General features: G+C 42.6%; 1 protein-coding gene across 1 annotated transcript; it reads left to right on the top strand.

The window, feature by feature from the left end:
- Positions 1–1,346: 1,346 nt before the first annotated feature.
- Positions 1,347–26,030, top strand: DNAJC7 (DnaJ heat shock protein family (Hsp40) member C7). The gene is made up of 14 exons (XM_072111683.1): positions 1,347–1,546; positions 6,598–6,686; positions 8,489–8,613; positions 8,747–8,860; positions 8,961–9,035; positions 13,887–14,005; positions 15,380–15,533; positions 17,806–17,970; positions 19,058–19,149; positions 20,692–20,765; positions 21,712–21,858; positions 22,028–22,180; positions 22,772–22,834; positions 24,902–26,030. The coding sequence occupies exons 1-14, from the start codon at positions 1,473–1,475 to the stop codon at positions 24,937–24,939; spliced, it is 1,482 nt and encodes a 493-aa protein (XP_071967784.1). The 5' UTR covers positions 1,347–1,472; the 3' UTR covers positions 24,940–26,030.
- Positions 26,031–27,291: the final 1,261 nt, after the last annotated feature.

Here is a 27,291-nt window from a genome sequence, read left to right as displayed (position 1 = left end):
CACAGGGAGCTTCCGGTCCGCGATGTGGACGGCTCCTCCCATCCGTCCCTATCTCTCAGCGTTGTAAGGCCGGCCGGAAGCTCCCTGTGCGCACTTGTAATGAAACCGGCGCACCGAGAAGACCGGCCGCGGCGCGGGACATCGGCAGCACCGGAGGAGTTCAGTACATGTTTATTGTGTTTAAATAGCCCTCCCCAGCCCGGCCATAAGAAATTTTTTAAACCCGGATAACCCCTTTAAACCGGTGCAGAGTAGAACTAGACTAGATAATAGTCTCTAGTCTAGTTACAGGGTTGTTGGAGACCCTATGAAAAATAGATACAGTGCTGTAACTGTTCACAACGCAGCTTCAGTGCCCCTGTAAACAAGCAATGGCCTAACTTCAACAGCAGATTCAGCAAGCTGGAAGGTTGATGGAGATATCTGGTCTGTAACTTCAGGCTGGGCTGGTAAGATGGACCTCTGCTCTGAGGACATACATCTCCTCACTTGCCCTGGCTACTAGGCAGTGGCATAAGGCACCTCTGCTTCCTGGTAGTATAACACTGGCTAGTGCAGCGTTGCAGGAGCGTTGCTTTGCTGACATGTGCTCCAACATGGAGTTTCTGCTCTCTGTCTGACTGAGTCTACAGACCATGTGCTCCCACCCACTAGGGGTTTATATACTCGTTTGGTCAGGTGGTAGCACCCTCAAACCAGCTTCCAGCTTGCTTTATAATATTACAAGGAATCTCATTGGATAACAATATTTCACATGTTAATTCTTTCCCAGGCAGTGGCTATAGCTGCAATGACTAAGTTTATGTAGCAGTATCTTCGGGATGAGTTGCGCAGGCGCACCAGAAAGATCCTGACAAGGAGAGGGTGCTATTCACAACAACCACCATGCCTATGCATTGGCAGGGGCGTTGCACATAGTTTTGTTTTGTTCAATATACAGCAACAGGACAAACTCAAGAGCAAGAGGAGAAGGGCCAAATCGTGAGGGGGAGAACGAGAGGCCACAATGTGAGGAGAGGGCATCATTATACTATGCTTGTGGGTGCTGTAAGGGGAAAGGCATTGGGCTTGGTTTATGGCACAAAACTTTTTTGTGGTGTGTTGTGCAATATGCTTTTTGTCCCTTTTTTTCTATCTCTTAAGTTGGAAATAATCAGCTTTTGGCTGATTCTTTTATAATCTTAGTCAGCATAGTCACATTATTTCTGATGTAAAAAGATAACAATGCTGAAACATGAACAGAGACAAGATGTTCCTTTAAGGCTTCCTTGTGTCCATGACAACACGACTTCTTGCCCTCAGTAACAAGATCCGCCCTCTTCTAATATGGCCGCTCGTGTACTTCCGGGGCGGTTATCACTAGCCGCTTCTCTCGTCTCTGTGGTAGTTGTAGGATCTCACGGGCACTCGTGTCGGCTCGGAGGACCCGGAAGTCGCGTCTCTTTCTCCTTCCCTTCTAAGCCGGCGGTAAGATGGCGGCAACCGCGGACTGCGATGTGATGATGGCGCCTGCAGAGCCGGAGAGGAGTGCGGAGGAGCGGGAAAGGTGTGTGACACGAGAGCGTGTGGTACCGGGGGAAGACGATGGGATCAGCTGTGACGAGCGACATGTGGAGGGGTCATGGAGGAGGGGGCGGCATGGCAGCCTGAGGCCTGATTGGGGCTCCTCTCCCGTCAGTGTGGGGGCATCTGTGTGCCCTACAATGTGCCCCATCACAGGGAGCTGCCTCCATAACTGCTGCCTCTCCCAATAATGAAATAGAGATGTCCCATAGTGATGTATGTGATAATGTCCAGGTCATGCATCTTTATCACGTGTAACATACATGTACTAGACACATCTCATCACAATCTGCTGCCTCGGTGTCTCACAGAAGACGGCACAGGGGACAAGAGCCACTTCTGTAGCTATTTACTGTGTATTGTATGGCGGATTGTTACTGTGCTTCAAAATCAGATCCATCTGTTATTACAAAACCTTTTTGAGTGTAATATTATTATCTGACCAAAAGGTCGGCGACGTCTCCTTCGGAATAACTCCCGTATTATCCATGTCGTCTCCTTCTCTTAGCCGATGTCACACGGCAAGTTTATTTCAATGAACATGTATTTCAAGGATCCATGTGATTACATCAAGCCCTATCACACCTGTGTTTGTGTCTCGGGCCTTGCTGTAGAAGTCTACGGAACATAAAAATATATGATAGCACTCATCCCTGCCATAGTTGTGGTTCACAATCGTGTAAACCTTCAAGGAGCCCGTTTTTGGAGCCAAAAGCGGGCGTGGATTATAATAGGTTGTGACAAATAATTAAAGTGCTGCTGCTCTTACTATTAATGCATTCCAGGTTTGGGCATCAAAAACTGCATCTGAAAAACTGAATGTGTGGTCGCACCCTTAGGGTGATGCCACACATGGCGTTTTGAACCCATTTTTAAGCAGTCCATCCAAAAACGCATGCGTTTTTTGAAAACGCATCAGTTTTTGACCAGTTTTAGTTAAGATAATTGGTAAAACCTGTTAAAAACGGGTGCGGTTTTTTTCACTGACTAATCCGCCAACAGATTACACACTGATTTCATACGGCCCGCATATGTGTGTCTGCTTTCTGTGTGTTGCACCTGTAGTCAGTGGCCATAGACTTGCACGGTGTCTCTATGTTTGAAAATTCTTGGTCCGAGAGGTAGATGAGGAGATGAGATTCCCAATTGCCCCTCTCCCTATTTTCTAATTTGGTCTTTAAAAACAGTTTTTACTCTATTAGAGTACATGGACTGTTATTTGGTATTGAGGTAATTTAAGGTCACACTCTGATATTATGTCACCCTTCAATGGCTTTTGAGATTCTTATAGCTTCTTATAGTTAGAGGTTGATGTGTCTTCTTTCTTCCAAAAACAGTGTCCCACTTGACCATGATTTGTGCTGGTATTGTAACTCCATTCACTGACACAGACTATGGTCAGGTGTGTCACTTTTTTTGGAAGAAAAAACAGCCATGGTTTTAAACCTCTGGATAACCCCTTTAAGCTGTCACCAGCATGTTCCATCAACCTCTGGCTGCAGATGACAAATTAAAAAAAGTTACTCTAGGAATATTATAATACACATTTATAAATAACATTCAGGTACGATTATCAGAGCATCATCTGTCCAGATCTCTGCTTCTTGTCAGTGAAAGGCTGCAAGTAGGCAGTGAAAGTTTCTATATACTGACAACCCATCACAAAAAACGGGCCATATATGGTAGACAACCCCGTATGTAGGCCGTTTTTTTTTTTTTTTGGAATTCCATAGACTTCTATTGAGAGACTGTACCAGAAAAACGTAAAAATAATGGGATATGTTCTGTTGCTTATGTTGTGGTCTGACAGGCTCTTCACGTTGCAGTGACCAGATACATGTCCGTATTTCCTAATAAAGTCAATGGTGCCATTTTAGACTCCTGGCCGTGTGCATGAGGCCTTACCAGTCTTCTGCTGATCTGACAATGATATGTGGCACAGCATCCCTATGGCCGCGACCATACCACATCTAGAGGTGTTGTATTATTCCTGCGGCATTGTACCACTGTTAGACCACTACTACACCCAGCGAGGTATAAATATGAAGCATTGTTTGGATTGTCTCTTTAGGGTCATGGAGAGAGGACAGGATATTCTCATCACAGACCTATATGTCACAGTATATACAATATTCTGATGGCCCCATATACATAAGTGACACCTGTATCTATAATATTTTATACTATATCAAAGCCCTTTAATTTGAAGAGTGTTATGTAAAGTACAATGGGAAAAAAACTACTACTGCCAGCATACCCAGACAGTTGTAAAATATAAGCTGTAAAATATAAGCTAATCTTAAATTAAATATGAAGTTCCCCTTTAAGACACTGAATGTATTAGCCGTTTAGATGATGGCGGCCTCCATTGAACTTGCTTCCCTCCTGTCCTCTCCAGCGCTATCTGAATGTTCTGATGTAAATTACAGGCTGGCTTCTATGTAGCGTCTTCCCCCGCTCATCTCTCCTGACAGTGGCCCCGGATATGGAGGATGACATTTGTATGATTGAACAAAGCAATGATTCCCCTGATGTGAAGGCGTCGGTGTATTGTGCGGTTAAGTTTTCCTTCTGACATAAACAGTTCTTATTTATAGCCGGGGACGGCTGAGGCTTCTGTGTTGCTCGGGGAAGGCATCACGTTTCCTCCTGCAGACGCGAGGATTTGCAGTGGATCTCAGGCTCGGTCACCTCTGCACTGCGCAGTTATCGCTGAAGCGTTTGCCAGGCGCAGGAGGTGATTGATGCCAGTCTTATCACCAGCTGCCGCGTCCTCGCTGCGTTTGTTAGCTTAATAAGTCAATAGATTAGAGCTGAGTGGCCGAGATGGAAATGTCAGATTTTATATAATTCTGGACTCTCTCATTTCTCTTGGATTATATGTTGCGTTTTGTTGTACGGATGCATGAATATACATCCACACAGGCCGCGGTGTCTTAGCCAACGTACTCACCCGGTCCATGAATCCTGGACCCTGTTGTGCGCTTAAGATTTTTCTTTTAACCGTATTTGTAAGGCAAAATTGAGAAAGGGAAATGTTAAAAAGCAGTTAGAATTCTCTTCCAATTCATTTAGTACAAAGTCCAAGTGCAGTACAAAGACAGAAAGTAGAACGGATAGAAGAGGCTATTTAGAAAGGACTGCAGACTGTAAGTTGTTAAAGAAACTTTCCAGTTTAGGATGAAGTTGACCTCGCATAGTTGTATACCTGGCCCCTATGAACTCGCTGGGCTTTTAGTTGCTTGCCAGGCATCACTGCTGTGTTCTTATAAAGACAGTGACATCACTGGGGTCCACCCTTCGACGTATGCGCTCAGCAGAGGCTGGTGGAGATGTGGTACTGCTGCATCTGTCCCCCGTAGGCTTAAATGGCATCCTCCTTTTTTTTCACAATATGAGATGTATACTGTACAGATGGAGGCTAAAACCCTTACAATAAAGGTCTATGTATACGCTGTCAGCCTTCACATAAAACGTGGTGTGAGGATGGTCATTTAGGCAAGCTTACAATGTGAGTGTGATGCGAGTACATTGCAATAGGCCTTAGGGTGATGCCACACGTTAGCGTTTTGATTCAGTTTTGTAAAGGAATCAAAGCGCACTGGGGAGGCCCGCAGCCTATCGCATATGTCTTTGTATGAAACGCATGCGATCGGTAATCTGTCCCGGTGTCTTGCATTTACACAATACAAGACCCCGGGCACTGATTGTCGATCGCATGCGTTTGCACAGAAACACATATGTGATCGGCCGTGCGCCTCCCCAGTGCTCTTTGATTCAGTCACAAAACTGAATCAAAACGCTAACGTGTGGCATCTCCCTTAGTCTCATGCTTTGCTGTGTCTTATTAGCAGGGAACACGCTGTGTTTCTACCGAAGAGATCCTCCATTGCACGTTCCTTAGGCTCTCGCTGTGGATGAGTGGGAAGTATGAGCTCATACTGCAGGTATTTGTTGCTGTCCTGCTTGACGAGTGCAGCACCCTGCCCACCATAGTACACAGCCAAGGGGGTAGTAATGTGATGGTGGGGGACATATATTAGTGCTTGTACGTACAAGCCCTGAGATGATCGCAATTAATAGTGAACCTCCAGTAATTGTGATTATCTCTCCTCATTATCTCTTACCGCCAATTCAGACACAGTTTGGCAGCGCAGCAGTGTGTTCCTGCTCTGCGACTTCCGACTTTCAGAGCTTCCTGATTTATCCTGAGGGGAAGGGGCCTGATGTGCGGAGTGGTGGGGCTTTTATTATAAGCAGGCACACTGCCCCGAGGGTCCTGGTTGGCTGATTCCCACCAAAGTTATTGCCTCTCCTATGGATTGATTATAATTTGTAAACTTTGGCCCACCCCTTTAATGCTTTGGCATCACGTGACTTTGCTAATGGCGTACTTGAGCTGCATAATCAATTGACATTTTTGATACCTACAAAACGCATCGCTAACATGTTTACAGTCACAGACATCAAACAACTTGTTTCCCACCTTCTGAATAGTGCCGCTGTCCAGATTAGTTCTCCACCAATAAAAGGCAAGGGAACATTTTTTTTTTGTAAATTTAAATTTTGAGGTTCAGTCCCCAGAATGGTACCGTATGAAATTAAAACTTCCCCCGTACCTAATTATCACTTCTGGGACTCCAAACACTGAATTAAGACATGTTACAGGTGTCAGGCTATAGCGCAAGGCAAAGAACGTTTTTGTAAAATTTTTTGGAAATATTTGTGTATGCCATGGGTAAAGGGGGCAGGGGTAGTGGGAATATTTTTTGTACTTTTTTCCCCTTTTTTTTGTTTTCTTTTGAACTATTCAGCATGGCCAACAACGAATTAAGCATAAGATAAAGGTAACTTTGTGTAAGTTTAATGTCCTCATGTTGATCCACAGTATAAAGGTAACATTGTAAAAATAAAACCCATCAAAGTGTAGTTTTTCTTTTCACAGCTTTCCATTACATTCCAGAAATATAAGTTTCCCTTATAAAGATCAATCTGCCGTGAATGTAACAATAAAGATCTTCCTCTCGGTTGCAGGGAAGCGGAGGCTTACAAAGAGAGGGGAAACGCATTGTACTCCCAGAAGAACTACAGTGACGCTTACAACTACTACACCAAGGCCATCGGTGAGTACTGCTGGGGGTTATTGTATTCCCACTGACTAGCTGTGGCATGGTGAGGCCTGCACTGTGATGGGAGGCAGGATATTTGTTTATCTCTCCCCCTTTTTCCCCCAATTGCACACTACAGATCTGTCCCACCTCTCTGAGCTTTCGCTGGTATGTAACGTCAGCAGATGTCATTGCTTCCAGCTGCTTCCTAGCCATATGTTTCATCTCTAAAAACAGCCGACTTGACTGAGCAGCTGACGTCCCTGTGTGTATACTCGGCATCAGAATCCCTCTGTTTGTAATGAGGTGTTTGATGCTTCTGAATTTAGTAGCCAGGAGAGTAGCCCTGTATTACATCCTGGGTATGTTCACATAGTAGATAACGGAGTTATTTTCTTCTCTGAGGTTGCGACCACACCTTTAGTTTTTAAGATGCAGTTTTTGATGCCTAAAGTAGGAGCAGAAGTTGCACCTTTCAATTGTTGTCTCAACCCATTATCATCCAAAACTGCATCTGAAAAAACTAAACGTGTAGCTGCACTCTTAGGCCGGCGGCACACGTGGTGTTTTGAAGCCGTTATTGGGCAGTTTTTAAGCAGTCCGTTAAACGCATGCGGTTTTTAATGGACTGCTTAAAAATGGACCAAAAACTGCTTCAAAATGCCACATGTGCCGCCGGCCTTGGTGCCATGGATCTGCATGCTAATAGGTCCATTTCATTAGGGCTGATGAATGTATATCTAACCTTATCAGGGTGCATTTGTACTAGGCGTCTACAGATGCAACAGCTGAAGAAAGATTTGCCTTATTGAATTAATGTTAAACTTTGTGGTTGCTCCCAAATATTCAGAGAAGTGGACAGCCCAACCAAATAAATGTTCTATCTATCAATAAACTAACCTCCAAAACTAAAATATTTTGTCATAAACTGCCATTAGAAAGCATTGCCCCCATCCCTTCATTGTCCTTTTACATGCCTGTAAACTTAAACAATCAGGTACTAAAGCTGTATTCAAGTGACTTAAGAGATGTACAATGAGCAGGTGACATCAGCGGTGACATCACTTTCTCTCCATGTGACCAGCCTTATTTACATAATGAAGAATAGATGATTTTAGAATGATTAATATGAATTGACTAGATATAAGCTGGGATGCAATCCTTGTGAGCGGCTCTAACAGGTAGTGGTGACAGAATTAGAGACCTCCACCTAACCATTAGCTATTGGAAACTCTCATGGTCTTGGGTTTGTAAAAACAAGGTCCGTTGTTGCTATCTTGCTCTGTAAATGCGATGAGACGCTCTGTGATCTGCTTATCATGATTGCAGGATAGAGATTCCTTCCAACAAAAAATATTTTCTGCAAGAGAAGAGGCGTTATAATTCTTAGAATAATCTTCGAAAATGGTCAGGCCGCTATATAACCATTATATAAATTTTTAAAACTACCTTCCTTTAAGTGTTAAGAACTCTTGAATGACACCATTATAGATCCATTTACAACAGAGATTGAAGATAAAGATTCATAAAGGGTTGCAAATATACAATTACCTACTGAATCTGCAACCTCCATAATCGGGTCCTTTAACATTCCTATTTTCTGCAATAATAACTTCTCCTCTGAAATCTAATTGAAGGGATGAAAGCTGCATATTATCTCCCCCAAGTTAAATTAGGGTTTCATTGTAATAGAACTATTATTTATTCTGATGTGATAAGAGCGCCCTCTATGTATACTAATGTAAATTGACACATTTCTACATTGGACATTCCTAGTAATTTTCTTTTAATGATTTTTTTTTTTTTTTTTTTGATAGACTGCTCAAGCAAAAATGCCAGTTACTATGGAAACCGAGCTGCTACGCTGATGATGCTTGGGAAGTTTCGGGAGGCACTGGAAGATGCTCAACAAGCTGTTCGGCTTGATGACACCTTTGTGAAGGTAGGTCCTATGTTTAGTGGAGGTATGCATCCTGCTACTATGGGACTGCTGGAGTCAAACACTCTGGTGTTTCCGGGCACTTCTATGACTCAGGCTTGATTGCTTATTTCATTTTATACATTTTCGACCCAAGGGTCATCAGCGAGAGGGAAAGTGTCACTTGACTTTGGGAAATGCAATGGCTGCTACACGCTGCTTCCAAAAAGTGTTGGAACTGGAGCCAAATAATGAACAGACACGGCAAGAGGTAAGAGGATCAGTACTGAGTAGTGTTACTCCTGGACTATGGATCTTAATGGGCACACCGAGAAGGCGCCCACAACACTAAACTGCCCCTCTTTTCCTAGTTGAAGAATGCAGCTGCTCTCTTAGAGTATGAAAGGATTGGAGAAGCTGACTTTGAAAAACGGGATTTCAGAAAGGTTAGAGAATTTTCTCTATGAATATTTATTCCTTAGGCTACATGCACACACACGTGTGCCCGCCGTACCATACTGCTCCATAAATGTGGCGCACAGTGCTGTATGCCAAGAAAAGATAGGACATGTCCTATCTTTTCACGGAACGTTGCGGGGCCGTACGTGTGTACCGTACCGCTTCATACGGCGCCACGTGCCCATTGACAACCTCTGGGGGACATAGATAGATAGATATATATATATCTCTCTCTATTTCCCCCAACGGCCGTTTGAATGAGGCCTTAGGGCTCATTCACACTGCCGTCTGCGGGGCCGTACATGCGGCCGCAAATTTGCGGCCGCATGTACGTCCCCATAGACGGCAATAGCGGCACGGCGGGGATCCGGTGCCACACATGTGTGGCACCGATCCGGGCCGCACACCGCAAAAAGATAGAGCAAGCTCTATCTTTCGGCGGATGTGCGGCCGTGTGCCGCTATTTCCTATGGAGGGAGGAGGGGTCACCTCCTCCTCACCTCCAGCACACGGCGGTATGCCCGCACGGCGGGCATACCGCGTGTGAATGTACCCTTAGCCAGTGATTACACCAGGTTTGGAGGTGCTGGTAAGTCTCCATTGTAGATTCCATCAGCAAAGAAAATGGCACCGCATACTGTGCTTCTTTGGTCCAATGATGGATCCATTATTATCCACTACTCATGGGTTCAATGTGAAATGTAGCAGATCCGTTGCTGCTATAATTAGCGCTGATGTGAACTGATTGAGAATTTTATGGCTTGTTCAGCACAGATTGCTAAAAAAAATCTTATGTAATCTACCTGTCAAAAATTTCACAATATAATGTTAGTATTTATCAAAAATACAATAAGGGAAATTCATTAAAACATTAAATTTTGAACGCCAGTCTTAAAATTCTCCCTGCCAGCTCTCTGAAGCCCATATCTACTAAGAGGCTCCAGCCTCTTGGTAAATATGGGCCAGGGTGGACCTGATCTGGAAGAGTTTTCTACTGTAGTCTCCGCCGCTTTTCCACTCAGAAACCTGCCTGCCCATCACTTGGTGAAATAGGGAAACTGGCAGGAATCTCCCCCAATTTACTACACCATTGGCTAGCTAGAGCTAATTTGTATAAACTTTAAACAGGATAGGGTATATCAAGGTGTGGTGTCTGACTGCTTGGAGCTCCATTGTTGAGGAGAAGGGGTATGCCATTTACTATTTGACGGAGAGGCAGGACGAGGATGCACGCTTCATTAACCCCTAGGCGCACCAGGACGTTATAGTACGTCCCCGGGGCTAGATGCTTAGCGCACGGGGACGTTCTATAACGTCCTGCTTCTGGCACCGACTCACGAACGGAGCCGGTACCAGAAGCAGCGGCTGTCAGCTGTCTAGTACAGCTGACAGCCTGCGCTAACACCCGCGATCGAAGCCGGCTCCGATCGCGGGTGTTAACCCCTTACACGCCGCGGTCAAACATGACCGCGGCGTGTAACGGTGTTAGCGCTGTGGATCGGATCCCCCGTGCCGCTTACCGGGGGATCCGATCCTCTGCCGGGCAGCTCCGAGGACTGGCATGTGCCCCGGAGCTGCCCGGTCTCCATGGCAGCCAGACCCCTTCCGGGTCTGGCTGTAAACTGTCTGAGCATGCGCAAGCTTGCTCAGACAGTTTACACTGCTCTACAATAAAATAGTATTGTAGAGCAGTGTATTGAACTTAAACCAGTGATCAGAGCATCACTGGTTTAAGTTCAAGTATGTAGAAGTAAAAATATGCAAAAACAGTTAACACTACACATTATAATAAATAAAAAATTAATACATAAAAATATAAGCCCCTAAAATGTCACTTTCCCATAAAAAAACTTAATAAAGTATAAAAAACATAAAAACACAAAAAAACCCCGCATATTTGGTATTGCCGCGTCCGTAACAATCTGCATAATAAAACAGAATTGTTACTGGACCCGCACGGTAAACGCCGGAGGAAAAAAACGCAAAAAACGTTCCGAAAAAAGATAATTTTTAATTAATACCCTATAAAAAATGCTCTAAAAAGTGATTTAAAAAATGTTATGCACTCCAAAATAAGCCCACTAAAAAGAACAACTGTTCTTGCAAAAAATAAGCCCCTAACAAGATTTATCTGCCAAAAAATAAAAAAGTTATGCATATGAAAAGATGGTGATGCTAAAATGAATAAGATTTTCTCCAAATTAGTTTTTATTCAGTACAATTGAATAAAATACACAAAACCCCCACATATTTGGTATCCCTGCGTCCGTAACAATCTGTATAATAAAACAGAATCGTTATTAGATCCGCAAAGTGAACCCCGTAAAAAACAACCTAAAAAAACTCTCTCTGATAAAGATGATTTTTTATTAATGCCCTTTAAAAATGCTCTAAAAAAGTGATTTTAAAAAGTTACGCAATCTAAAATAAGACCACTAAAAAGAGCTATCATTCTTGCAAAAAATAAGCCCTTAAACAGATTTTTGAGGTGAAAAATAAAAAAGTTATGCATATGTAAGTCGGTGATGCTAAAATTAACAACAATTTTGCCAAATTACTTTTTATTCAGTAAAAATGGGAAAAAATAAAAAAATATATATAAATGAAGTATTTTCATAAACGTGGCGACCCAAAGAATAAAAATAATATACTATTTTCATGGTATGGTTAACGGCCAAAAAAAAAACACATAAAAATTTTCCTAAAAATTGATGATTTTCATTTCCTCCACCAACAAAGAGTTAATTAAATCTCACCAATTAGCTATAGATGCCCCAAAATTATGTATTAGAAAAGTGCATCTCATGTGGCAAAAGAAATAAGCCCCTATAGGTCCTCATTAAAAAAAAGAAAAAAATTATAGCCTGTACAATGTGACAGCAAATCTGCTCCGGATGGCGCCTCCTTCCCTTCTATGCCCAGCCGTGCGCCCATACAGCAGGTTACCACCACATGTAGGGTATCGGTGTACTCGGGAGAAATTGCGTATCAAACTTTGTGGAGCCTTTTTTCATTTTATCCATTACAAATGTTTAATTTTCCACCCAAAATGAGTGTATTGTGAAAAAATATTACAATTTGCAGACTCCACCTCCATTTTGTTTTAACCCCTATAAAACACGTAAAGGGTTAACAAACTTCTTAAAAGTGGTTTTTCATACGTTGAGGGGTGTAGTTTCCACAATGGGGTAATTTACGAGTCTCGCTATTATTTAGGCCTCTCAGTGTCAATTAGAAACTGAGCAGGTCCATCTAAATACAGGTTTTGGCGATTTTACAAAAAATGTGAAAAATGGCACCCAAATTCTGAGCTTCATAACATTCTAGTAAAATATGTGGAATCTGAAAAAACCATGCCAACATAAAGCAGACATTTGGGAAATGTAAGTTATGAATTTATTTGGGTGCTATGACTTTCTGAATCAAAAGTAGAGAATTTAGAACGTTGAAAATAAAGAATTTTTCAACATTTTTGCCAAATTTTGTTTTTTTTCATAACTAAACGCAAAAGATTTCATCCAAATTTTTAAACTAATTTGAAGTACAATGTGTCACGAGAAAACAATCTCAAAATCCCCTGGATATCTCATAGCGTTCCCAAGCTATAACCACTTATAGTGACACAGGCCAGATTTGAAAAATGGGGCCGCGTCCTTTAGGCCAAAAGATGCTGTGTCCCGTAGGGGTTAACTGACTGTGTGACGCGTTTTTATGATGTATAAAAACAAATTGTTCAGAGGTGTAACAGCAACGTATGGAAGTTGGCCTTATGTATTGGTGAATTTTAGCTGTAATGTGACCATTAGTGGGAAAACTATTAAGAGGAGGTATTTGTAGTTTTTTTCTTTTTCCTTCTTACACGTGTGCTTTGGCCTTTTTATTGTTTACTGCTTTTTTAATATCGACGCTGTGGCTGCTTGTAGAAACCACTAGAGGGAGCTTGGACGTTTACTGAATGTATGTTTATAGCTTATTGGTCACCGCATCAAGAGGATAATTATCCTGTGGATGGGTTATCCTTTTACTGGGGTCTAACTCTGAGACCCCACACCAGTCAGCTGTATGTGCTGCTATCTTTACAAGTACCTAGTTGGAAGCAGAAGGCATTATATATAAGGTGTCTAAATGAATTTGAGCTGTGCCGCTGTTTTGTGGCACCACTTCTATACAATAAACACCTATATAAATGCTGAGAAACCATACCCCAGCCAAAATAATTCACACATTACATACGGCCACATTCAATGGACAATACGTCCAAACATTTATATTGCTGTTGTTAACACTGTACCGTTTACTTGCCATATAAAAATATAGAGCATGTCCTATTTTCTCCTGTATTTCAGTTACGTATGCCTTAAAAGTCTATGGGGACTTATAAATATGGGTTAAATACATGCTGCATACGGATGAAAAACATCACGTATATACGGTCTCATATGGCACGGAAATACAGGACTGGAGAAATCGCACGTTTGTGTGAATGCAGTCTAAATTGGCCTGTATGAAGTTGGGATTTGCTCTGCTGAAGGTGTCAGCATTTTGCTAGTTGTTTTTTGGTGATTTAATAAAAAATATTTTAGGATTGCTTTCTGGGTTAGCGTTATCTTTGGGTTTACCGCTACTGAAGCCTTTGGTTTCTATCTCTGTATAATGTACCAATATCAGCTGATCAGTGAGAGTCTGATGTCTGGTCCTGAAATCAATGACCTAACCCAATGATAGGCTGTTATTTGTCAGTTTCAGACATCCCCTTTTTAAAATCAAAGTTGAAAATTAGATTGACATATTTTAACACTGCTATTCTGTGGTCATCTGCTTACTCTGTCTTATGTCAGGTTGTGTTCTGCATGGACCGAGCCTTAGAAGTCGCCCCCGCCTGCCACCGCTTCAAAATCCTCAAAGCAGAGTGTCTGGCGCTTCTTGGCCGCTACCCAGATGCCCAGTCCGTTGCTAGGTGTGTATATGCTTATTTTATAGCTTGTCTTGCCTAGGTGTACTGGTTTCCAGTTACTGCTATTGCACAGCTGAGGTTGTGTCTTTTACCTGCAAATAGGAGGAACTATCAAAATAAAATTTTTATTATACAGGGAGTGTGTATATTCTCCCAAGTGTATGGTAAATAGTCATACCTTTTATCATGCAAAGTATACACAAATGATAGACTGTAATATTCAGAATAGAGCTTAATGCACACGAACATATGTCCGCCGTGCTGTAGCCCGGCAGACACGCGTCATCGTATGGGGGAGGGGGTGATCGCTGCTCGCCCCCACCCCTCTCCATAGAAAATACTAGCTGCACGGCTGTAAATACAGCAAAGATAGAGCAGGCTCTATCTTTTCGCAGCTACGGCTTGTAGCTTTTTGCGCTTACCATACCTAGCCCATGCACCATAACTGTCTACGGGGGACGTATGTACGCAAGCTTGTGGCCGTACATACGTCCCCCTGACTGTCGTGTGCACGATCCCTAAAAGAAAAAAATGTCTGTTTTCTACTAGAAACAGTTCCACATCTGTCTGAGCTGCAATAAGACACTTCATATGGACAGATATGTATGTGATATAAATTGCAGCCTTTCTTATTGTAGAAAATCCTTTAAAGTCTTGGTTATTTTAAAATATCCCTTATGCACAGCTCCATATAATATGAATGAAGAACAGCTCTGCATGCGCTAAAAGCCACTCTCTCTTGTTAACTTGTGTTACAGGCATCCCCCATTGGCTTGAGACCCTCAGCAATCCTCTATATGTGGATAGCAAAGCAATACATCAGATATCCCTTTATAGGGGTTGTAAGAACTATGCAAATAATCCACTATCCATAGGATAGGGTATAACAAAATGATGGGTGAGAATCTTTCTGCTGAGACCTACACCGATAACAAGAATGGGACCCCCAACTATCCAGAGAAGGTGGGGGTCCTGGTCTCACTAACATTTAAAGTGATGGGTTTATCTTGCATCCTGATGCTCCATTAATTAGAATGGGAATGTTGGAAATTGCTGAGCCCAATATTCGACTATCCCTGTCACTCTCATGGACACTGAATAGGATTGCCAAAGATACCCATGTGCTGTGCACTACAATTACCGGCACTCCCATACTATTGAATTCAGCAGAAAACAGCAAGATTGACTTACCACTCCACTTGTTAAAGGGGACAGGACCCCTCTGGGGTCCCAGGAGTCAAACCCTCTCCGATCAGCTTGTTATCCACATGCGAACTTGGTTCAACCCATTTAACTTCATGCAAAAAATATATTATTTAAAGAAAAAAAAGTGATTCTAATGAGACAATATTTCCATTATGTTCCATTTCTTTGCAGTGACATTTTACGAATGGACGCTACAAATGCAGACGCCCTTTATGTCCGGGGTCTATGTCTATACTATGAAGACTGTATTGAGAAGGCTGTGCAGTTTTTTGTGCAAGCTTTAAAAATGTTCCCAGACCATCAGAAGGCACGACTAGCCTGCAGGGTAAGTTGTACATAGATGCCTCGGAGGACCTTTATATTTCCAGTTGTCTCCCTCTTAGAATGCCCATTAGGAAAAGAGACTTTTGGAGACCTGCATTTTACATGTTGGTCTTATTCCAATACTCACTGTCCTCCATTCAGCCACATCAAGTGTCGCATCAACTTGCTGCTCTGTGTGATGCTGCCCTAGTCCTGGTCGATGGCACGGAAGAAGCTGAGTACGATGATAAGCTCTTTCCCTCCGTGTCATAGAGATGAATAGAGCCGCAGGTGTATGTGCCAGCTGCTCTGTTCATATGGTGATAAATGAGTTTTCCACTGTAAGTAATCAAAAATGTGCCAGGACCCCACTTCCACCTTATACCCTACGTTTTCAGGATATTGACAAGTGTGGTGTAAAAGATTTAAAGGGAAGCTGTCACCAAGTTTTACCCCACTAAACAACTAATCCCCTTAAGTAGAGTATGAAATGTCCTTTCTAGAATTCCTCTTATGTAAAATCTCACCTGTTTATCTACAAAAAATAAAGTCAAATATGACTCTTCTCACCTCATCATCGCAAGTTTATTGGTTGAAGTGGTAGTGCCACTTCATGACCCCCTCTCTTCTTTAGTACCTAGAAAAATACTTTTTGTGTTGTAGTAAAGATGAGATTCACATCTTTCAGATACCATCAGGCCTATGGCTTTGTAAGCTACAGAACCAGAGATACAGACAGCTAATTGGAGATAAAAATTAGAAATAATCTAGCCTGCATTAATCAATATTTTAAGGATTTTAACGGGTAGACTGTGCCACTATTTACCAAAGTATATTAACATAAAAACTTTTATTTGTTGAAAAAAGTGAAGATCATAATTGGAGAACAGCGATGACCAAAGCACATGGAAAGGATATCACTAGTTGCTCACACTGTTCTGCTGGGATTTTGGTCCACTTTTCATCCAGTCTTTAAATTTTACCCATTTTTCTCTTTGAAAAGGGGGCATTGTCCTTCAAGACAAGAACAGACTGGTTGTTTGAAAGAAATAAGGGAAGCACGTGTTGTTGTCGAAAGTTCTGATACACACTTGTATTCACTTTGCAATGTAGCTTTATAAGAGGTTCAACTGCTGCAAAAAACATTTCCCAAACCATCACACTTCCTCCAGCATCTTTCACTGAATTCCTTACACACAGTCTTTCCCTAGGTTGTTGACAAACATAATATTTCCCATCAAATGAAACTTGATTTCATAACTAAAATGAAATGTGGACCACTTCTCCTGTGTCCATACAGCATGCTCCTCGACAAAGGCGAGTCTAGTCTTTTGATTCTTTCTGCTAATGAGAGGTTTGGTCACTGCAGCGTGTGGGCTTTCATTCGAAATGCTCTAAAATGTCGACATGGCATGACAACACAGATCTTCACTCTGTTCAGTGATTAACTGGGTGAATTCGGTTGCATTCACACGCGCCATTAATGCAACAAAAACAGCTGAGAAGAGATTTGCATGACTACAAATCAGTCAACATGGCGTATACAAAACATTGTGTTAGCTGCTATGTTATCGTGTAAATCTCCTCTTCTTAGCTGTTGTGATGCTTTTGAAAATGCATGCTTTAACGCCACGTGTGAATGCAGCCCTAGGAAATTGTATTGTGTTCTCTGACTTGTAATCTCCAGTGTAGTTGGAAATGCAAGCTGCAGATAAAGATCCAGTTCCTGCTTATTTTTAACTGCCTGTATGTTCAGTTATTTAGATCACAGAATCATAAGCTTGATGGAATCTGAAAGATGAGATTCTTATCTTTAATATGACACAAAAATCATAGAACGAAAGATAGGGGCTTCTGAACTAACACTCACCCTGCAAATCGGTCAAATTTGCCTAACTTTGGGGGAGATTTATTTTTTTTTTATATATAGGAAAGATTTCAGTGAATTCTACATAGAACATTTCATATTCTACCTGAGGGTTCTAGTAGATTGATGGAGTAAATACTGATGACGGCTTCCCTTTTAAGCATTTGCACATCTTGTGCCCAAAAGCAGTTTTGTGCAGAAATTTGCTAGATTTTCTTCAGCTATGTTTTTATAGTAATTTTTCACTGCTATCTGAGGTTCATCCATATATTTGCATTGCTACCATCAAATACCAGTATAAGGAGTATACATGAGCCACTTAGGGCTAAATTAAAAGTGCTGTACTGTGGGTCCTACATCCAGCTGTGAGAATGAGCCTTGTACTTGGCTTCTTGTAATATAACTATATGTTGTACTCATTTCTCAGAATGCCAAGGCCTTAAAAGCCAAGAAAGAAGAAGGAAACCAGGCATTTAAGGAAGGGAACTATGAACTGGCTTACAGACTTTACTCAGAAGCACTTAGCATAGACCCCAATAATATCAAAACCAATGCCAAATTATACTGTAATCGTGGCACTGTCAATGCAAAGGTGAGTAGTATTGTGGGGGTGTTTATCATCTGCGGTTTTGGTCTTCTGTATTATAGATTTCATAGCATAGATAATGTAGATACATTTTATTCTTGCAAGTAACTTAAAGGGAACCTGTCAGCGCGATTTGGGTCACTAAACCAGGCACAGGTCGCTAGTGGTCCTCCGTAGGTACGGCCCATGTGCAATGAAGTCAGGGGAAGTCCTGGCCTCACTTGCTGCAACGCGAGAGGAGGGGTGGGATCTCCTGATGTCAGTCCGATATTCCTCATCGAATTTATTTTTAAATTGAGGCCATGGAAAGCTCTGGGATTTGGGAACCTAAACTATTCAAACCTGTAGGTGGTTTAGGGTCCCAAATCAGGTTCTTTTTAAGGATATTCTATAGGCTTTAAGTTTCTCTCATTTCACTAAATAAGCGATAACCGTCTGATCAATAGGGATTCCTCCATCGTGACCCTCAATGTTCACAATTACAGTAATTGCCTTGTACAGCGGTTCAGCCTCCCACTGATCAAACAGTTGCCTTGCCACTGGATATGAGGATGGCTTCATATGACCAAAATATTCCATAAAGCAGAATAGTCAGCCATAAAAAGTACTAAAGTAAGCAGCATCTAGTGTTACACTACTAGCGTTATTGGAAACCTCTAACGCTAGCAAACACTGCCACGCTGTACAATAGAACCGGGGCGGGACTAGGGCGGTGACTGCTGGATGAAGCTCAGCAGTCACTGTCGGCCTGAGGATTTCGAGGGGCGGTTCGGGGGAGAAGCAGCGCCTCGCACTGCCTTCTCGTGAAAGCGTCCGACTGTTTACAGCACGGTCCGGCGTTTCTATTGTACAGCGAGGTTTCTGATAACGCTAGCAGTGTAACACTGCTACAGCTGTTGTAGCACTAGGAGCTGCTTACTATAGTATTTAGCACTTAGTGACTTTTTTATGGGTGACAGGTCCTGATTAATGTATATGGTTCCACAAAAAAAAGATACTACACATTTGGAAATCACATCCCATATGTCAGCCATTGTTTCTATGCTACATGTTTACAGCTAATTTTACTTCTTTCCTCATGTCTTTTCCACAGCTTAAGAAACTGGATGAGGCAATAGAGGATTGTACAAATGCAGTAAAACTGGACGAAACCTACATCAAGGCATATTTACGGAGAGCACAATGGTGGGGATCTATAAGAGAATTTGAATTGTGATCATAATTGTTTCTGCTTTCCCTATTCAAGGGTCAATTGTTGGGACCTCCATTGATTAAGATGAGTCTGTATGCTCAATTCACTCCTAATCCTCTACAGTCCCACAAAAAGAAGTGGATCGCTGGCTCAGCATGTGAACCACTGATAAATTCATATAGGATTGTGTCACCATTATTGGATGAATGTCATTTTCATCACCTGATCTGAACTTTTGAGTTTTAAAGACTAAAATTTGCTTATACTCCAATCTATTAAAAAATACTCTCCTCCTCCCTTCCCTCCCACAGGTCCTCCCCTTCATAGCTGCCGGCAGGTCCATGTGCTGACCCCGCAACACTATGCCGTCATACGCTTGCAGTGTGTGCACCAGGAGCAGCAGGTGGTGCACACACTGTCAGCCAGCGACTGACGTGATAGTGTCTGCACGGCCAGTGCACAAGGACCTCCCGGCGGCAATCCAGAAGAGGAGGGCCTGTGGAGTGCATGGGAATGGTGAATACAGAGTTTGTTTTTTGTGCTTGGTATACTGGGGAGCTGAGGCTGGCTATATACCGGCCAATCGGGGGCAGGGGGCTGGCAATTTTGTACTGTGGGGGGCGGGGGGCTGGCTATTTTGTACTGTGGGGGGCTGGCTTTTTTGTACTGGGGGGCGGGGGGCTGGCTATTTTGTACTGTGGGGGGCTGGCTTTTTTGTACTGGGGGGCGGGGGGCTGGCTATTTTGTACTGGGGGGGGGCGGGGGGCTGGCTATTTTGTACTGGGGGGGGGCGGGGGCTGGCTATTTTGTACTGGGGGGGGCGGGGGCTGGCTATTTTGTACTGGGGGGGGCGGGGGCTGGCTATTTTGTACTGGGGGGGGCGGGGGCTGGCTATTTTGTACTGGGGGGGGCGGGGGCTGGCTATTTTGTACTGGGGGGGGGCGGGGGCTGGCTATTTTGTACTGGGGGGGGGCGGGGGCTGGCTATTTTGTACTGGGGGGGGCGGGGGCTGGCTATTTTGTACTGGGGGGGGGCGGGGGCTGGCTATTTTGTACTGGGGGGGGGGCGGGGGCTGGCTATTTTGTACTGGGGGGGGGGCGGGGGCTGGCTATTTTGTACTGGGGGGGGGCGGGGGCTGGCTATTTTGTACTGGGGGGGGGCGGGGGCTGGCTATTTTGTACTGGGGGGGGGGCGGGGGCTGGCTATTTTGTACTGGGGGGGGGGCGGGGGCTGGCTATTTTGTACTGGGGGGGGCGGGGGCTGGCTATTTTGTACTGGGGGGGGCGGGGGCTGGCTATTTTGTACTGGGGGGGGCGGGGGCTGGCTATTTTGTACTGGGGGGGCGGGGGCTGGCTATTTTGTACTGGGGGGGCGGGTGGGGGCTATATTCTGGATGGAGGCTGTAACCAATGCATTTCCCACCCTAGGCTTATACCCGAGTCGGTTTTTGTGTTAACATTGAGTGCCTCTGCTTACACTCAAGTAAATACGGTAATATAAAAATCACTTGTAGTAAAAGTTGTATTTCTCTTTAGTTATACAGACACAGAACAGTATGAAGAAGCAGTTAGAGATTATGAAAAGGTTTACCAAACAGAAAGTACAAAAGGTAAGTTTGTGCTCACCCCTCCTCTCAGTCATATCGCTGGCATATGTACAGATCATACTGTGATTTTTATTCATGTAGAACTGGGCATGGAACATAAAGCATTGTGTACATGAAACTGATCCAAAAATGCAATCTGACCCAGTATGTCTACCACAGTGTGTATGGTAGTAATTGCAGTTTCTGATGGATTCTCACTTACATCAGAAATTACAGACTTCTGGAACCACTTCTGAGACCACAACTTTTTACATCCTTAAATAGCCATTGTTTCACTCATTCTGGCATGACTGGAAATATTTCTGTAGCCCACACCATTCCTGAGCAATCAATCCAATAATCTCATATGTAACTGCTCATGGGTGGTGCCCATACCTTTAACAACTGAGCCCTAAAATCCCATACACTTTGAACTGTGATTGTTAATGGAATCTGTAATGAAACCTAGCCAATGTGGCTTTACATTGATTCTTGGGTGTTGGACCTCTCCAGATTGTGATATTGGAGAGCTTACAATACTGTATTGTGAGGACTCAAAAACCGCAGCATAGTCATGTGTTATTATACAAAGGCCCTAAAAGAACTGGTGAAATGAAGAGTAAAATCTTTTTTCACTTGCAGGGTATTGGCTGAAAGATTCACTGTATGAATCGGCAGTCAGAGAATTACACATGATGGCATATCTTAACTTTTCATGGGCAGTGCCATTTTGAGCGCATAGTTTTGGGAAGTTGGTGGTCTGGGCACAAGGCCAACATTTGTCGAATACATACCCCAGTGTTTATTTATGTGTCATTATGTGTTGTGGGGGAGGGAATGGCAGATGGCGTGCCACTGTACCAAGAAGAGCGCTCACTGGGTTCTCCACATTTGTGAGCAAACAATAGTGTATAGGGAAACAATGGCGCTTTTATCTGACATTTTTCTCCTTACACCCTTTTCTCACCAGAACACAAGCAATTCCTCAAGAATGCACAGCTGGAATTAAAGAAAAGCAAGCGGAAAGATTACTACAAGATTCTAGGGGTAGACAAGAATGCGTCAGAAGACGAGATCAAGAAAGCGTACAGAAAACGGGCGCTTATGCATCATCCAGGTAATGGGCGATGTATACGGTGGATTCCTGTCCTGTACATAATCTATGTACAGACCCTACACCAATGACCTGCTGTTATATTCTTTATTGTACCATTGGCTTACTTGTGGTGTAAACACACAAGGCTGATTATACGTCTGTACTGACGGGTCCTCTTCATCTCATTCAGACAGACACAGCGCTGCAACAACAGAAGTTCAAAAGGAGGAGGAAAAGAAATTTAAAGAAGTTGGCGAGGCCTTTACAATCTTGTCTGATCCGAAGAAGAAAGCTCGCTATGATAGTGGGCAGGACTTGGAGGAGGATGGAATGAACATGGGAGGTGAGTGATGCGGACTTTCCAGACCAAAGTGACATCATGTAGAGGCTAAATCCCCTAAACTGGGGGTACACAAGGAGCATGCTTCATATTGTCAGATTTACAATAAAGTGATTTTACTACAAAACTTTGGCCTATCCACAGAATAGGTGATAAATATTACATTGGTGAGGGTCTGACCGGTGTGCCCTGCATGATCACAAAAACGGGTGGCAACTTCTACGGAGGTGGCAGAGAGCATTTGTCTTTCATCACAGCCACTGCCACCTCATCTATTTCTTTATACTGCTAGAAATGGGTTGAGAATCCCTGTTCCAAAAAAGGAACTCAAAAGCTGCACTTTGTACTGATCTCTCCCTCCCCTTGAGCTGTGCCTTGCAAATCTAATGCAAGTGTCCAGGCAGTGAGGTGGGGGGCTTAGGATCACATTATGAATTGCAAATTGTACATCTCTGGTCTAAAGGATCTTCCCATGAACATATAACGTTATACAATGTGTAGAAGGACATGTTGATGTTTCCGTATGCACATAGCTTTACTCTCCTGATCATAATATAAAGTGTGTAAATATTAATATATTTTATTCTCTTTCAGACTTTGATGCCAACAATATATTTAAGGCGTTCTTCAGTGGTCCTGGAGGCTTCAGCTTTGAAGGTAGGTTTCTGGAGGGATTTCTATAAGTTGGATAGCATGCGTGTGACTGCTGTGTATGGAGCAACTGTGACTCTTATGATTTATGTTGTACCGTATGGACAACCAATCTTTTATGGAGTATGTTTTGGCAGACTATTACTTGCTGACCCAGGCCTGAGGGCAGATAATACTTTAAAAGACTACCCTAATTGCTAAAAGACAAAAATTACCCTATTTTTTTAATAAACCAAGACCCTAACATAATCACTTGGGGTAAATTCACATGGCCGTCTGTGGGGACGTACATGTGGCAGAGACTGCAATAGCGGCACGGCGGGGATACGGTGCCTCACGTGTGCCACACATGTGGCACCAATCCTGGCAGCACACTGCAAAAAGATAGAGCATGCTCAATCTTTCGGCAAGTGTGCGGCCGTGCGCAGATGTTATTTATGGAGGTAGAAGGGGCACCTCCTCCTCCTCTCCAGCACACGGCGGTATGCCTGCACGGCGGGCATACCGCGTGTGAATGAGCCCTACCTTGGGAATCAGCCTGCTTCGCCATTAACTCCTGTAATAACTGCCTGTAGTTGACACTGTTTGCCCGTTGGCAAAGAACAAATGTATTAAACACTGTAGAAATGCTAAGACAGGGATTATAGTTTTTAATCCCATTTATTGATCCTAATAAAGAGCATGTAACGAAGGCTCTGTTCACACTGTCAGCATTTCCGTTACTTATCTCCGTTAACAGAAAAAAAATGACCTGAACATAACTGAAGACATGTCATGTTACTTACTGTTAACATGTATTATTACAAATCTATCTATACACCTATATACCTATCTATCCCCTCTATAACAGATGACATAACATTTTACATTGATGTCCATGGGATTTTAAACCTTTGTTTTTTTAAGTGTTAATGAACAGTGGTTTAAAAGGTAGTGTGAACTGAGCCTAACACTGCATATACATATTGTTCACTTTAGCTAATATAGTAATTGTTTGCAGTGTGTTAAATTTTTTTTTTACTATTTTACTTATGTTTTAGCCCAGGCTGCACAGCTAGTCCGCTATATTTTATAACCACTTTACGATGACAAGGCAAAGTGTCACTGGTATCTGCAATGCAGAGAGTCTGCTGCTATAGAACTAAGAAAAAAATTCTAAAAACATTATTTTGAAACGGCACTTTTAAGCAACTATCAATAAACTGATTAGAGATACTCGCTCATACATAACTAGGTAACTTGTACAAAAGGCCCCCAATTATACTCCTTAGTATACCGTGTCCTGTGTGTCCATTCTTCCTCTCCGTTGTGTACTGAATGGTTAAGAAGAATCTTGTCATGTGAATTGACAGTATTGTGCACATTATGTAAGGAGAAGGGGATTCAGTGTACACTGGTAATCCAATGCACACACTGTACATCTATCTGTGTAATGTGCAGCTGTTGGAGAGACCCTTCTCTTGACACCATTATATGACAATAAACGTGCTGTGCTCTCCCGGAGCTGCCAACCTTGTATTCCTAGTTCATTAAGCAGGGAATATCTGGTGACAAGTAGAGCCGGTTAGCTCAGCTTTACCTTGTCCATCCAACAGATTTATTATTTTATTTTTTTTTTTTTAGAAATTCCCATGACTCTTCTACAGAAACTAACTTGCTGATTATTTTCTATGTTTTTTTTTTTTTTTTTTTTTTTTTTTACATGTCCAGTTTCTTTCATATATCCCTTTTTTTTCCTTTCCTGCGGACCAAGAATGGATGGGTCAGGGAAAAAAATGGATGTCATCAGTGTGCAATAACTATTTAAAAAAAAAAATGTTGGTTAAATCACCATGTGAGCTACATTTTCTTCAGATGTGATGGGCCCACATCTCCGAATTGCAGGGGTCTTAAGAACAGGGGTCTGCACTTGTACTGCTTTCTTCATTCATATCCATGGGCATTTAAAAAAAAAAACAAAAAGACTTTGACATGAATGTACAGTGGACGTGAGATTGGGGGTCTGTGGACACAGTGTGGGGAAAAAGTATATCCTAGTAGATATTCACTAATCACCTCTTTTATCTCTTGTAGCATCCGGACCTGGGAACTTCTTCTTTCAGTTTGGTTAAAGCCGACCATCCCTAGAACTCCCCTCTCCCAAAGTCTTGTATCCCACCTGCCTTTCCTCCTTCCCCATCCCCCTACCCTTGTACCTCCCTTCCCTGTTCAAGTGTTTTAACCCGGAATAAGGACATTATTTAATCGGACTTCTCAACATCAGCAGCATCATTATGTCTCTGTTTATTAGAGAAGTGTATTTTTTTTTAATTAATATTATTTTGACTCCATCTCGGTTTAAATACCTCTCCGTGTGCTCGTGTGTGAAGAAAATTCTGAACGAGGCATGAATGAAAATCTCAAATAAAATGTAAGCGCCTGATGAGATCAGAGTATAACTTTGTCGCACTGTCTGAAGGGTGTGGGGAGTGTTTGGGAGAGGAAAGATGCGTCCCCATCCTCCTTTCCCATCTTCAACGCTCCTACATGGAAGGTTTTGGAATTCTCTGGAATTACCTGTATACATACATCATGCTTCAGAACCACACATGGACTGGTATCGGCACCCACACGTTCTTGGATTAGTCTGGCTCTAGTTCAGACCAACCTGGAAGTTGCATAGTATTTTAATTGTAGCAGAACTGGATCTCTACTATTTTGGCTGCTGATCCGAGCAGGTCAGAATGGGAAAGCTGGAAATCTACTTAAGTTTTGACACAAGACATTTGGAATGGTTCAGGACACCTTAAGCCTAGTTCACATTAGACCTCGCCCATGCAATTGCATTGTTACCCAGCTGGAACACATAATGGGACACTGATAAGTAAAAACCACCCTGGATTCTTTGAATGTTTTATCTGGCTTAGATCTTGTTCTTTTTTTTATGTGTTCGATGTATTAATTAAATATTATAAGTACACGGGCTGCAAGAAAAAAAAAAAAACCCTTCAAGATAGCTGCACGTTTCTTTTGGAACTTGAAATGCCATCACTTGGATAGCGTTTCAGTAGATATGGTCCAAACCTGGAAGTCTAATATCAGCTCAAAAATATTGTTCTACTTAATAAATGACCGTATAATGCCTATTCATTGAAAGCTCCATTCACTGCAAAAATTATCATTGTAAATATGAAGGATTTCAATAAAAACCATTTAAACCACAGCATTGCCGTACATGTAGTGTATAAGAAGGTTGTTGCATAAAAGGAAACGGGAGATATCTTTACACTCATTCTTCGTTCTCTATTGGCTGATAAGACTGTGGGGTGGAGCTTAGCAGGAGTTTGGTTGACCACTCTGTAAACTGCGCTTAGCCGAGTGGCTCCGGCCAGTTGTTTTGCAGTCGGGTATCGGCTCAGACAATGAGCTGATGATTATTAAGAAGGGGGGCAGAGAGAAGGTGTAAAACATAATTGTTCTTCCTATCATGGTGTTCCCCTCGATGGGCCCTTTGGTGGCCTCAACAGTCACTGCTAAAAATGCTCTCACAGTTGTCTAAGCCTTCTTGTCCAGTCTAATGTGTATGAATGGAGCAGGGGCAACTGCGATAAAGATGTTCTGAAAATTCTACTTGAGGTGGTTTGAAAAATCAAAGCGCAAAGGGGTTGGCCACTTTCTCCTGTATTTTGTAATGTGTGTGTGTGGGGGGGGGGGGGGGGGGGGGGGGTCAGGATATTAAATAATTTACCAATATATATTAAAAGTTTTACACTGCTTTATGAATATATAAAGCCATACCTGACCATAACATGGCCGCAGATGGAGGGTCAAGTGATACATGTCCATTAACCAAGGTCCTGGCGGGGCAATTATCTTATATTCATAAATATTATCATAAGGTCCTGCTGCCATTTTATGGACAGGGATGTCTGGCTGATGAGATAAAAGACAAGAGGCTTCACTTTACATATCAAGAAAGCCGTTAATAGATTGGTAAATTACCTAATATCCTGCCCTCCACACTTGCGCACACATTTCAAGAAACATGAGATAGTGGCCAACCCCTTTAACAATTTCTTACTTCTAGAATCTCCTTTCTGACCCATGTCTATAGCCTCTCACATACCCAAATCGGTTCCATATACCGTACTGACTCAATGTAACATGGAAATGGTGCTGCCACTGTATTAAGTCTATTCTTTTTAAGCATACAGTAACCAGAGGACTATAGGCACAAAATCTCGTGTATACATCCTTTACAAATGTTATACTAAAAGGAACAGAAATGGCACAAATGTTGCAGCAGGATGGAGAAAAGCTCTAGGATCAGAACATGGTGTTGATAAAAACTACTTTGCTTTAGAAAGAAATTTAGCTCAAAATGATTAAGTATATCTTATCTTTCATATTCCTTCAAGAATGCAAACATCCTCCCAAAAAGATGCCCAAAATAGTGGGAGTTAAATGTTGGAATAATTCATTGC

The sequence above is a fragment of the Engystomops pustulosus genome, chromosome 6, assembly GCF_040894005.1.
Source record: "Engystomops pustulosus chromosome 6, aEngPut4.maternal, whole genome shotgun sequence".
Taxonomy (NCBI): domain Eukaryota; kingdom Metazoa; phylum Chordata; class Amphibia; order Anura; family Leptodactylidae; genus Engystomops; species Engystomops pustulosus.
The sequence above is the reverse complement of the archived record's forward strand: the minus strand, read 5'-3'. Positions and strand labels throughout refer to the sequence as shown.